The 13,539-nt window shown below is 47.7% G+C and overlaps 1 protein-coding gene and 1 pseudogene across 1 annotated transcript in view; both read right to left on the reverse strand.

Moving 5' to 3' along the window:
- Positions 1 to 382: 382 nt before the first annotated feature.
- LOC149335460 (uncharacterized) lies at positions 383 to 4,735 on the reverse strand (annotated as a pseudogene).
- A 5,157-nt stretch (positions 4,736 to 9,892) lies between these two features.
- LOC149335461 (uncharacterized) overlaps positions 9,893 to 13,539 on the reverse strand; it is a 12,232-nt gene continuing 8,585 nt past the window's right edge. Inside the window, exons 3-5 of the mRNA XM_089553811.1 lie at positions 11,787 to 13,539; positions 11,395 to 11,621; positions 9,893 to 11,280 (exon numbers count right to left, since the gene is read on the reverse strand). The exon at positions 11,787 to 13,539 is cut by the window's right edge and continues 758 nt beyond it. Of these exons, the coding sequence (XP_089409937.1) occupies positions 10,828 to 11,280; positions 11,395 to 11,621; positions 11,787 to 13,539 (2,433 nt within the window). The 3' untranslated portion in view covers positions 9,893 to 10,827. The remainder of the gene's footprint in view (positions 11,281 to 11,394; positions 11,622 to 11,786) is intronic.

Consider the following 13,539-nt stretch of genomic DNA (forward strand, 5'->3'; position numbering starts at 1 on the left):
ACATCCGTCGTGGGTTCCCCATCAAAGTAGGCGTCTCTGTGATCTCCACTGCGGTTAATCCTGAAGAAAAATTGTTTCAGAACACGAGTTAAGTGTGAGACAGATAACTCAAAGCACCTGTAAACTCTCATCGAAGGCGTACCCATTTAGTGCCTTACCGTGTTGGCTTCGCTGTGCCATGTGCTCTTGATAAGCAAGTGTTCTCACAACTTCTTGTGTTCTTTTGTTGTGTGGCCTCTACCTGTATTACAAACTAGGGTGAAGAGAGCATTTGGAATTGAGCCACAGGAGCGACGCTGTAGGTGAACCGCGTATTCCACAACAAGGCTTAGTTTGGAGCTAAAAGAAGCGACATGAGCGAGGCTGTGACAGTTCACGGAGTTCAGGCGCACCCTGCGTGCAAGAGCATGCCGTGTTACGGATAGTGTTGTTACTAGGACCTAACCACGAGTGGTCGTGTAGCTGAGCAATAGTTCTCGTAGAAATCCTCAAGCCAGGATACGCCAAGCCATGACAATCTAAGATAGTGACACAGAACAACAGAAGAAGAAGCAGCAAAGAAGACAGCAGGAAGCCAAGCCAATAATGAGAAGATAAGAGGCGTAGGAAGATGAAAGGTTAGAAGAAGACGCTGAAGAATTGAGAAAGAAGAGAAGAGTGATGGGAAGATGGATGAGGTGAAAAAGCTGAACAATAGAGAAAGAAGGGGGCGAAAATGAAAGGTCATCACCGTAGGTCTGTTTAAATTGCTCTTGGGACGTCAACAACATCCCGGCTCTCACCAAAGGTTTTAACCAAGACGTAACCTAGTTCAGCCATTATTTTTTTCAGTGTGCGTATGTGTGCGTGATTGAGTGCGAACTGGAATGAGATGGCGTCAAGAAACTAAAACGGTAGAGAGGCAGCGCTTACGATAATCGGCTTAGTGATAGAGCGGCTGTCATAACAATATCTGAGTAAAAATAGCCTTGAACTAATAACGAAAACCACGCAAAGGACGATACACAGGGAAGAAGTAGACAGGACGAGCGCGGACTTGCAACTGTTTATTGAAACACATCTTCCTTCCATCACCAACCCTACGCATGCGCAACAAGCAATCTCTATCTAACCGAGTTCAGGAACTTCAGTTCCTTCTTGTACAGATGGACCGAAGCCTCGCTTACACACTTTTCGGGCCCATATCTATCAATCTGCCAGGCTTCGATGACCTCACGTGTTTTCTGGTCTTTGGCCCTTCCGATTATCTTTGTGCGCTCAAAGAGTGGCGTGCATTTATTGTCACACGAAAGACAGTGTTTTGGCAAATGCATGCCGCTGTGAGAGCCCAACGAATTTTTATGTTCTTGTAGGCGCTTATTAATGCACCGTCCCGTTTGTCCCACGTAAACTGAGCCGCAACTAAGCGGGATTTCGTACACTACTCCCATTTTACAGGACACAAACTTGATTTTGTGGTTAACACCACAGCCTGCTTTTGTTCTTGATTCATTGTTAGTTAACGCGCACAAACGGGACAGCTTACAAGGCGCCGAAAAGAAGATTTCCACACCGAATTTCCTTGCCACTCTCTTCAGGCCATGCGAGGTCTTATGTACATATGGCAGTACTTCAAACTTCCGCCTCTCACGAATGACAGGTTCTCGAGCACTAGAAGTTGGGACGAGGGTTTTCAACAGAGACTCGGCAGCGGCCTGCAGAAGCGACGAGGGAAACCCAGCAGAACTTAGGCGTGCAACTTGAGCCGAAAAGCTGAGTGAAATCTTGTGAAAACAGGACTTAAATAATGATGACCTCAAGCAGGATGAAGCAATTCCTCTCTTAATAAGCTTGGAGTGACAGGAGTCATAGGGTAAAAGGGCCTTTTTTGTTCTAGGCATGTACATCCAACACAAGTGGTCCGGTTCACTGAAAAACAATCTCAAGTCCAAGAACTGTAAGCAAGAGTTCTCAGGCAATTCTACAGTAAAATTCAAACTGGAAGCCTTGGGATTTAAAAGACGATAAAACTTCATTAGTGACCTCTTGTGGGTTGTCATTGGGATTCATTTTTAAGAGTATTAAAAAATCGTCTACGTATCGGAAAACTCGCGCGATGATGCGGTCGTCAGTTAGCGCCCGTGAGAGTGAACAGTCATCTTCCGCTAAATATATTTCAGTGAGAACTGGTGCCACACTCGACCCTATACAAATGCCTCGTTTTTGCACATAGAATTTATCCTCAAAACTCACTAGCGTTGAAGAGAGGTACACATTCAACAGTTCCATGAAACCTTCTATCGAAATGCCGCAGGCATTTTGGAACCCCACAACCCCCAAACGCTCTATACAGTTGCTGACCGCCATGAGCAGTTCATAGTGAGGAACCGAGTAAAACAGCACCTCAATGTCAACCGAGAAGCCGTAATTGACACCTGGCATGCCTTCTTTGAAAATTTTCACCATTCCGTCCGAGCTGGTGATCTTGTAGGGGTCTTCAGGCGACAGACTCTTCAGGTGTCTTTGAAGGTATCGGCTAACAACTGCTTGCCAGGTTCCTCTCTCCGTTACGATTGCTCTAAAGGGGCATTCCAGCTTATGACTCTTTGCACTAAAAAACACAGAGAGCACATGCACCTTGTTACTCATCACTTCATTCTTCATCCGCTCAAGCTTCAAATCATCTAAAAGCGCAACCGCTTTGGCCTTCGCCTTCGTCGGCTTCACATCTGCAACTCGGAACTTCTTGTTGATCGCTGTTAGTGCCTTCTCCCCGAATAGTTTCCGCGGTAGGACCACGAAGCCTCCGTCTTTGTCGGACAAAAGAACCCGTAGCCCAGAATCACAAATTGAGCCAGCCACTCTTCTCAGCAGGGAAGTGCAGTCCTTCTTTTTCTGAAAGGTGTTGCGCACTGAATCAACTCCTTCCGAAAGGCAGCATCCTTTCTCTTCCCCTTCTACCTTGTCAGCGATCCTGTGAACCGAAGCCAAAAGCTCAGGTTTGCTGAGCGGTACTTCCAGGCTGAACTTAGGTCCCTTCCTGAGGACCCTTTCGATGTCGGTTGGAACAGTCGCCCCTCCAAGGTAGATAACAGGGACCTCACCTGTCTGCTTCTTTGGCGCCTTAGGTAGGCTTTGTCGTCGCTTGTTCCAAAGGAACTCAGTGGTAGTCTCAGCCAGGTTCTGGTAGTCCTTGAATGTCCTCAGGCCGGCAGAGCCTGTCCCCTTCCAAGTGAAGCACACCAACCTCAGCCAGTCCCGTAGTAGTCGAACGTGTCTCCAACATTCGCTCCTTAAAATCTTAGCCATTCTTTTCCAGTGACCATCGGAGCAGCCCAGGAAGCCGAAGAGGCCCGCAACGCTGGGCGGAGAGACGTGTTTTCTTAAGCAAAAGCCCAACAATCTTGCCTCGATCGTGGTAGCAGCGATAAAACTCGTGCACATCGTGCATTGTTTCTCGAAGGAAAGATGACATAAAACAGAGCCCCATGTAGAAGAAATGAGCTGAAGGAGTGTACGATGGGGGGCTAGTTGGTAATCCATGAACTAATAACGAAAACCACGAAAAGGACGATACACAGGGAAGAAGTAGACAAGACGAGCGCGGACTTGCAACTGTTTATTGAAACACATCTTCCTTCCATCACCAACCCTACGCATGCGCAACAAGCAATCTCTATCTAACCGAGTTCAGGAACTTCAGTTCCTTCTTGTACAGATGGACCGAAGCCTCGCTTACACACTTTTCGGGCCCATATCTATCAATCTGCCAGGCTTCGATGACCACACGTGTTTTCTGGTCTTTGGCCCTTCCGATTATCTTTGTGCGCTCAAAGGGTGGCGTGCATTTATTGTCACACGAAAGACAGTGGAATAAGCTGGAATGCCCCTTTAGAGCAATCGTAACGGAGAGAGGAACCTGGCAAGCAGTTGTTAGCCGATACCTTCAGACACCTGAAGAGTCTGTCGCGTGAAGACCCCTACAAGATCACCAGCTCGGACGGAATGGTGAAAATTTTCAAAGAAGGCATGCCAGGTGTCAATTACGGCTTCTCGGTTGACATTGAGGAGCTGTTTTACTCGGTTCCTCACAATGAACTGCTCATGGCGGTCAGCAACTGTATAGAGCGTTTGGGGGTTGTGGGGTTCCAAAATGCCTGCGGCATTTCGATAGAAGGTTTCATGGAACTGTTGAATGTGTACCTCTCTTCAACGCTAGTGAGTTTTGAGGATAAATTCTATGTGCAAAAACGAGGCATTTGTATAGGGTCGAGTGTGGCACCAGTTCTCACTGAAATATATTTAGCGGAAGTTGACTGTTCACTCTCACGGGCGCTAACTGACGACCGCATCGCGCGAGTTTTCCGATACGTAGACGATTTTTTAATACTCTTAAAAATGAATCCCAATGACAACCCACAAGAGGTCACTAATGAAGTTTTATCGTCTTTTAAATCCAAGGCTTCCAGTTTGAATTTTACTGTAGAATTGCCTGAGAACTCTTGCTTACAGTTCTTGGACTTGAGATTGTTTTTCAGTGAACCGGACCACTTGTGTTGGATGTACATGCCTAGAACAAAAAAGGCCCTTTTACCCTATGACTCCTGTCACTCCAAGCTTATTAAGAGAGGAATTGCTTCATCCTGCTTGAGGTCATCATTATTTAAGTCCTGTTTTCACAAGATTTCACTCAGCTTTTCCGCTCAAGTTGCACGCCTAAGTTCTGCTGGGTTTCCCTCGTCGCTTCTGCAGGCCGCTGCCGAGTCTCTGTTGAAAACCCTCGTCCCAACTTCTAGTGCTCGAGAACCTGTCATTCGTGAGAGGCGGAAGTTTAAAGTACTGCCATATGTACATAAGACCTCGCATGGCCTGAAGAGAGTGGCAAGGAAATTCGGTGTGGAAATCTTCTTTTCGGCGCCTTGTAAGCTGTCCCGTTTGTGCGCGTTAACTAACAATGAATCAAGAACAAAAGCAGGCTGTGGTGTTAACCACAAAATCAAGTTTGTGTCCTGTAAAATGGGAGTAGTGTACGAAATCCCGCTTAGTTGCGGCTCAGTTTACGTGGGACAAACGGGACGGTGCATTAATAAGCGCCTACAAGAACAAAAAAATTCGTTGGGCTCTCACAGCGGCATGCATTTGCCAAAACACTGTCTTTCGTGTGACAATAAATGCACGCCACTCTTTGAGCGCACAAAGATAATCGGAAGGGCCAAAGACCAGAAAACACGTGAGGTCATCGAAGCCTGGCAGATTGATAGATATGGGCCCGAAAAGTGTGTAAGCGAGGCTTCGGTCCATCTGTACAAGAAGGAACTGAAGTTCCTGAACTCGGTTAGTTAGAGATTGCTTGTTGCGCATGCGTAGGGTTGGTGATGGAAGGAAGATGTGTTTCAATAAACAGTTGCAAGTCCGCGCTCGTCCTGTCTACTTCTTCCCTGTGTATCGTCCTTTGCGTGGTTTTCGTTATTAGTTCATGGATTACCAACTAGCCCCCCATCGTACACTCCTTCAGTTGATTTCTTCTACAAGGGGCTCTGTTTTATGTCATCTTTCCTTCGAGAAACAATGCACGATGTGCACGAGTTTTATCGCTGCTACCACGATCGAGGCAAGATTGTTGGGCTTTTGCTTAAGAAAACACGTCTGTCCGCCCAGCGTTGCGGGCCTCTTCGGCTTCCTGGGCTGCTCCGATGGTCACTGGAAAAGAATGGCTAAGATTTTAAGGAGCGAATGTTGGAGACACGTTCGACTACTACGGGACTGGCTGCGGTTGGTGTGCTTCACTTGGAAGGGGACAGGCTCTGCCGGCCTGAGGACATTCAAGGACTACCAGAACCTGGCTGAGACTACCACTGAGTTCCTTTGGAACAAGCGACGACAAAGCCTACCTAAGGCGTCAAAGAAGCAGACAGGTGAGGTCCCTGTTATCTACCTTGGAGGGGCGACTGTTCCAACCGACATCGAAAGGGTCCTCAGGAAGGGACCTAAGTTCAGCCTGGAAGTACCGCTCAGCAAACCTGAGCTTTTGGCTTCGGTTCACAGGATCGCTGACAAGGTAGAAGGGGAAGAGAAAGGATGCTGCCTTTCGGAAGGAGTTGATTCAGTGAGCAACACCTTTCAGAAAAAGAAGGACTGCACTTCCCTGCTGAGAAGAGTGGCTGGCTCAATTTGTGATTCTGGGCTACGGGTTCTTTTGTCCGACAAAGAAGGGGGCTTCGTGGTCCTACCGCGGAAACTATTCGGGGAGAAGGCACTAACAGCGATCAACAAGAACTTCCGAGTTGCGGATGTGAAGCCGACGAAGGCGAAGGCCAAAGCGGTTGCGCTTTTAGATGATTTGAAGCTTGAGCGGATGAAGAATGAAGTGATGAGTAACAAGGTGCATGTGCTCTCTGTGTTTTTTAGTGCAAAGAGTCATAAGCTGGAATGCCCCTTTAGAGCAATCGTAACGGAGAGAGGAACCTGGCAAGCAGTTGTTAGCCGATACCTTCAAAGACACCTGAAGAGTCTGTCGCCTAAAGACCCCTACAAGATCACCAGCTCGGACGGAATGGTGAAAATTTTCAAAGAAGGCATGCCAGGTGTCAATTACGGCTTCTCGGTTGACATTGAGGAGCTGTTTTACTCGGTTCCTCACTATGAACTGCTCATGGCGGTCAGCAACTGTATAGAGCGTTTGGGGGTTGTGGGGTTCCAAAATGCCTGCGGCATTTCGATAGAAGGTTTCATGGAACTGTTGAATGTGTACCTCTCTTCAACGCTAGTGAGTTTTGAGGATAAATTCTATGTGCAAAAACGAGGCATTTGTATAGGGTCGAGTGTGGCACCAGTTCTCACTGAAATATATTTAGCGGAAGTTGACTGTTCACTCTCACGGGCGCTAACTGACGACCGCATCATCGCGCGAGTTTTCCGATACGTAGACGATTTTTTAATACTCTTAAAAATGAATCCCAATGACAACCCACAAGAGGTCACTAATGAAGTTTTATCGTCTTTTAAATCCCAAGGCTTCCAGTTTGAATTTTACTGTAGAATTGCCTGAGAACTCTTGCTTACAGTTCTTGGACTTGAGATTGTTTTTCAGTGAACCGGACCACTTGTGTTGGATGTACATGCCTAGAACAAAAAAGGCCCTTTTACCCTATGACTCCTGTCACTCCAAGCTTATTAAGAGAGGAATTGCTTCATCCTGCTTGAGGTCATCATTATTTAAGTCCTGTTTTCACAAGATTTCACTCAGCTTTTCCGCTCAAGTTGCACGCCTAAGTTCTGCTGGGTTTCCCTCGTCGCTTCTGCAGGCCGCTGCCGAGTCTCTGTTGAAAACCCTCGTCCCAACTTCTAGTGCTCGAGAACCTGTCATTCGTGAGAGGCGGAAGTTTGAAGTACTGCCATATGTACATAAGACCTCGCATGGCCTGAAGAGAGTGGCAAGGAAATTCGGTGTGGAAATCTTCTTTTCGGCGCCTTGTAAGCTGTCCCGTTTGTGCGCGTTAACTAACAATGAATCAAGAACAAAAGCAGGCTGTGGTGTTAACCACAAAATCAAGTTTGTGTCCTGTAAAATGGGAGTAGTGTACGAAATCCCGCTTAGTTGCGGCTCAGTTTACGTGGGACAAACGGGACGGTGCATTAATAAGCGCCTACAAGAACAAAAAAATTCGTTGGGCTCTCACAGCGGCATGCATTTGCCAAAACACTGTCTTTCGTGTGACAATAAATGCACGCCACTCTTTGAGCGCACAAAGATAATCGGAAGGGCCAAAGACCAGAAAACACGTGAGGTCATCGAAGCCTGGCAGATTGATAGATATGGGCCCGAAAAGTGTGTAAGCGAGGCTTCGGTCCATCTGTACAAGAAGGAACTGAAGTTCCTGAACTCGGTTAGATAGAGATTGCTTGTTGCGCATGCGTAGGGTTGGTGATGGAAGGAAGATGTGTTTTAATAAACAGTTGCAAGTCCGCGCTCGTCCTGTCTACTTCTTCCCGGTGTATCGTCCTTTGCGTGGTTTTCGTTATTAGTTCATGGATTACCAACTAGCCCCCCATCGTACACTAGCCTTGAACTTCAATTATAAGTCGGGAGCCATTCCAAATTCGCGATATGTTAGCTAGAGGCACCAACAAATGGATGTAGGACATCGGAGGACTTACATTTAATTCCACCTTTCGCGGAGTGCAGTTGGAGCGTTTTTAGAACCACGGGCTATCATACCAGGGCGTTTCCGGTGCACAGGTCGTCCTGTTATCGATATGTGTCGTTGCTCGATCAGCTGAATGAGAACTCTGCGTGCGGGTTAATTGGTATTTTAACACTCCCACCGCCACAATTTGGTTCAAACTGATTAGCTGAGACACAACAAAGCTTCTACGAAAGTTATTGGCAACAGCTTCTGTACGAAACCGACTGCAATAGGTATTTGCCTTAATCGCGCAACGGAATATAAATGAAAATGGGACCTGAACCTAAAGCCAGCTCAGCCGAATCACTTGGTGGAGTGACTTCAGGTACGGATGCTTCTTTGTCGGGGCTCTCTCTTCATTGCTGAGAAAACTTGTTGCCTTCTGTAACTAAAAATAAAGGGAGAAAGCTACAAACAGAAGTACAGGTGTGAGAGAGGAACACACTAGGATTTTCTTTCCTTACGGTGCCATCGTTCTCCTAAATGACAGGATAGAGATACTGAATGACAGGAAACATCGGAACACCATCGTACCTCAGAAGTTTCGGCTTTTCGGTTCTGATCCCAATTCGATACGATTTAACAAGCCGCGGCAACGTCTTTTCGATGGAGGCGAAATACAAAAACGTCCATGGGCAGAGCGATGTAAATGCACGTTAAAGAACACCATGGGGCCGTACATAGTCGCTGGATTTGTATAAAAAATGATTCCTAGTTGTGGCATTGCCATCCGTGTTCTTGGCGATGGAGCTGCTTTAAGAATAACTCTTTGTCTATGCTAACGAGAAAAGAACGCCGGATCCTGAACTCTCTGCACAGCCCCTCTTTAACCTTAAAAGGTATTCGTTTGAATTTGACTCCAGGCGTAGGCTTCCTGTGAAATCCACCTCCACATAGACGCCTCATCTCGAAGGAACCCTATGCCTGGCGTCGAAGTCCAGTGAATACCTATAAAAATTGGCTGTGGTTTAGCTCTGGTTAAACCTGGAGGATTGCGAAAGCAACATTTGCGCGCAGCCATATATTGTTGCTTGAGCTACATTGCCCACAGTCTCGCCGTTTCGCGTGCTCTTGCATGACCATACTCCGCATGCGCGAGGAGCAAGTGACGGCACTAAGCAGAGCTGGCGTGCCTCGCCGCTCACGCTCGCCTTGCTTTCCTTAAAATGATCGCCGTGTAAAACGTTGGCAACGCCAACGCCAATGAACACAATGAACGGCGATGGCCTATGGCTTCAACGCCGCGTTTCTGGCACAACCTTGTCAATGCTTGCAGCTCACATCTCTCTCTCATCACCCCGCGTACCTATAACCACTGCTCCGGCGTCCACTGACCCAGGAGCCATTATGCGCACCTCATTTCCTTAAAATGATCGGACTGTAAAACGTGGTCAACGCCAACGCCAATGAACGCGACGAACGCCGATGGCCTACGGCTTCAGTTCCGCGTTTCTGGCTCAACGTTGTCAATGCCAACGCACGCAGCGCACACCTGTCACTACCGCCACTTAGCTTAAAGCATGGTGGAGTTGTCCACCGTTCCAAGAGGGCAGTTATACGCCTTCCCTCTGGTTCAGGTGTGCACCTAGATGTGGACATTTCGCCCTCACCTCGTGCTACGTATATCCTGGCATAGCAGAGCTAAGCCACTGCCTATTTTATATACACCACAAACCACGCAGATGGCGATGTGCAAGCGCTCCAGCTTTGATGTACTCATCACTAACGTTAGTAGGAAACAGCTAGGTTTATTGCGGCTGATAAATTTACGGTAACTCTGGTTAGCTGCAGGTACCATTAATTCGGACAATACTCACTAGTTATGTCATTTGACTAGTAAATCGTTGCTAACCCGCATATACTCTTTAAAATCTCCGCTGCATAGAATTCTGAGTTTATCAGTGATAATGTTGAGAAAGAAAGTTTTTACACATGTTAGTAACTTAGTATTCTCCTATTTCCGGGTGATATACCGGAAACGACGTATTTATTCCCCATAAATGATAGCATAGCAATATCACAGCCTGAACACCTGTGTTCTTTTAATAGGCAACGCTGTAAATTTTGTTACCAAATCGGTACCCTGCCAGCAGGGTGATCAGGGCAATTCAAGCAGATGACATACAATAAAGATTATTCAGATTTTATTGTTTTATATACAAGTGAGTTTGATTATCAGCCTAAGCACATACTGCTTGCTGGCTGACCAAGCAGTTATTCGACACGCTATCAGCTACAAATGCGCAATGATTACGCGAAGCACTGATCAGTAGCCGGATCCAACCCTGTCCAACAAAACAGTCAAAAATAAAAAAAAGCACGTAACACTTCACAAGATAAGCAATGTCGGCCAGATATATATAAAAAATACAACAAAGCAGCGCTTAATGCATGCAAGCCGTCATATAAATGCACTTCTTGCATTGTGTCCAGCACCGCTTTCTTAATCATTTCAATGTTGTCCTTCATTTAATATTCAACAGATCGTCATTAAGATCTTTAAATAAAGCAAGGACATAGTAGCTTTTTCGCCGTGGCTTGGTGAAAACGTACAGCTCAGTGCATCTGGCTTTTCCTCCGTGATACTTTTTCTCCGATTTGTGGGGCTCTACTGCAAGACCACACCCGTTGTGCTATCCTTCACTTTCCTGCCGCTTTCCAGCTATGCATTTCTGGCTGGTTGCCTGCTCAAACGTGCAATGATTCCAGGTGTTTTGAATTTCTTTGATGGGACGCGATGAATTGCCATAACGTCGTTTTCTGTTAGCTCTGGAAGTTCAAATGATGCTGCAATTGCGTTGCCTTTAAGGGCTTCGTGGTAAGTTTTCGAGTTTGTATAAAGTTGCATGTTCGACTCTCTGTCATGCCTTTCAATTTGACTCAATCGTTTTTTTATGTCTGACATCTCCTCTTCTTGTTTCTGCAGAGTTTCTTCTAGTGTCTTGTATTTATTAGATAATTCGACCAGACTGTCATTTAGGTTCTTGATAGTTTCCTCTTGGTTCTTAACGGCCTCCTGGAGTTCCACAACTGAAGCGCTATTAGGGTTGTCGATTACTCTTTCTGTCACTGTTGCCTTAGAGCTGGTTTCCTCTCGAATAGTAGAAGTGGTTCTCTTTGCATTCGTGGTAGTTTGCTCAGTGTTGAGATCCGCTGGCAAACTGGGTGCTGCAGTGCTTTCTGTCGTCGTTGTCGCCTCTGTGCTAATCTCGAGAGATAGAGTAGACACAGTTGCGTTTGCTTGCGTCATTGTGGCTTGCGTACTGATCCCTGCGGGTAGTGTAGACGCGGTTCCATTTTCTTCCTTCGTTCTTACCCCAGTGCTGATTTCCACTGCTACAGTAGACTCGGTTCCATTTGCTTCCCTCGTGGTTGCCTCCCTGGTGATTTCCACTCCTGGAGTAGATTCTGTTCCGTTTGCTTCCCTCGTGGTTGCCTCACTGGTGATTTCCACTGCTGGAGCAGACTCGGTTCCGTTTGATCCCCTTGGTGTTGCCTCACTGGTGATTTCCACTGCTGGAGTAGACTCGGTTACATTTGCTTCCGTCGCGGTTGCGTCACTGGTGATTTCCACTGCTGGAGTAGACTCGGTTACATTTGCTTCCGTCGCGGTTGCGTCACTGATGGTTTCCACTGCTGGAGTAGACTCGGTTCCATTTGCTTCCGTCGCGGTTGCGTCACTGGTGATTTCCACTGCTGGAGTAGACTCGGTTACATTTGCTTCCGTCGCGGTTGCGTCATTGGTGATTTCCAATGCTGGAGTAGACTCGGTTCCATTTGCTTCCGTCGCGGTTGCGTCACTGGTGATTTCCACTGCTGGAGTAGACTCGGTTCCATTTGCTTCCGTCGCGGTTGCGTCACTGGTGATTTCCACTGCTGGAGTAGACTCGGTTCCATTTGCTTCCGTCGCGGTTACGTCACTAGTGATTTCCACTGGTGGAGTAGACTCGGTTACATTTGCTTCCGTCGCGGTTGCGTCACTGGTGATTTCCACTGCTGGAGTAGACTCGGTTCCATTTGCTTCCGTCGCGGTTGCGTCACTGGTGATATCCACTGCTGGAGTAGACTCGGTTCCATTTGCTTCCGTCGCGGTTGCGTCACTGGTGATTTCCACTGCTGGAGTAGACTCGGTTCCATTTGCTTCCGTCGCGGTTGCGTCACTGGTGATTTCCACTGCTGGAGTAGACTCGGTTACATTTGCTTCCGTCGCGGTTGCGTCACTGGTGATTTCCACTGCTGGAGTAGACTCGGTTACATTTGCTTCCGTCGCGGTTGCGTCACTGGTGATTTCCACTGCTGGAGTTGACTCGGTTACATTTGCTTCCGTCGCGGTTGCGTCACTGGTGGTTTCCACTGCTGGAGTAGACTCGGTTCCATTTGCTTCCGTCGCGGTTGCATCACTGGTGATTTCCACTGCTGGAGTAGACTCGGTTCCATTTGCTTCCGTCGCGGTTTCGTCACTGGTGATTTCCACTGCTGGAGTAGACTCGGTTCCATTTGCTTCCGTCGCGGTTGCGTCACTGGTGATTTCCACTGCTGGAGTAGACTCGGTTCCATTTGCTTCCGTCGCGGTTGCATCACTGGTGATTTCCACTGCTGGAGTAGACTCGGTTCCATTTGCTTCCGTCGCGGTTTCGTCACTGGTGATTTCCACTGCTGGAGTAGACTCGGTTCCATTTGCTTCCGTCGCGGTTGCGTCACTGGTGATTTCCACTGCTGGAGTAGACTCGGTTCCATTTGCTTCCGTCGCGGTTTCGTCACTGGTGATTTCCACTGCTGGAGTAGACTCGGTTCCATTTGCTTCCGTCGCGGTTTCGTCACTGGTGATTTCCACTGCTGGAGTAGACTCGGTTCCATTTGCTTCCGTCGCGGTTTCGTCACTGGTGATTTCCACTGCTGGAGTAGACTCGGTTCCATTTGCTTCCGTCGCGGTTTCGTCACTGGTAATTTCCACTGCTGGAGTAGACTCGGTTCCATTTGCTTCCGTCGCGGTTGCGTCACTGGTGATTTCCACTGCTGGAGTAGACTCGGTTCCATTTGCTTCCGTCGCGGTTGCGTCACTGGTGATTTCCACTGCTGGAGTAGACTCGGTTCCATTTGCTTCCGTCGCGGTTTCGTCACTGGTGATTTCCACTGCTGGAGTAGACTCGGTTCCATTTGCTTCCGTCGCGGTTTCGTCACTGGTGATTTCCACTGCTGGAGTAGACTCGGTTCCATTTGCTTCCGTCGCGGTTGCGTCACTGGTGATTTCCACTGCTGGAGTAGACTCGGTTCCATTTGCTTCCGTCGCGGTTTCGTCACTGGTGATTTCCACTGCTGGAGTAGACTCGGTTCCATTTGCTTCCGTCGCGGTTTCGTCACTGGTGATTTCCAC

The sequence above is a fragment of the Amblyomma mixtum genome, chromosome 7 (genome assembly GCF_055824585.1).
Source record: "Amblyomma mixtum isolate Tamu chromosome 7, ASM5582458v1, whole genome shotgun sequence".
NCBI lineage: Eukaryota > Metazoa > Arthropoda > Arachnida > Ixodida > Ixodidae > Amblyomma > Amblyomma mixtum.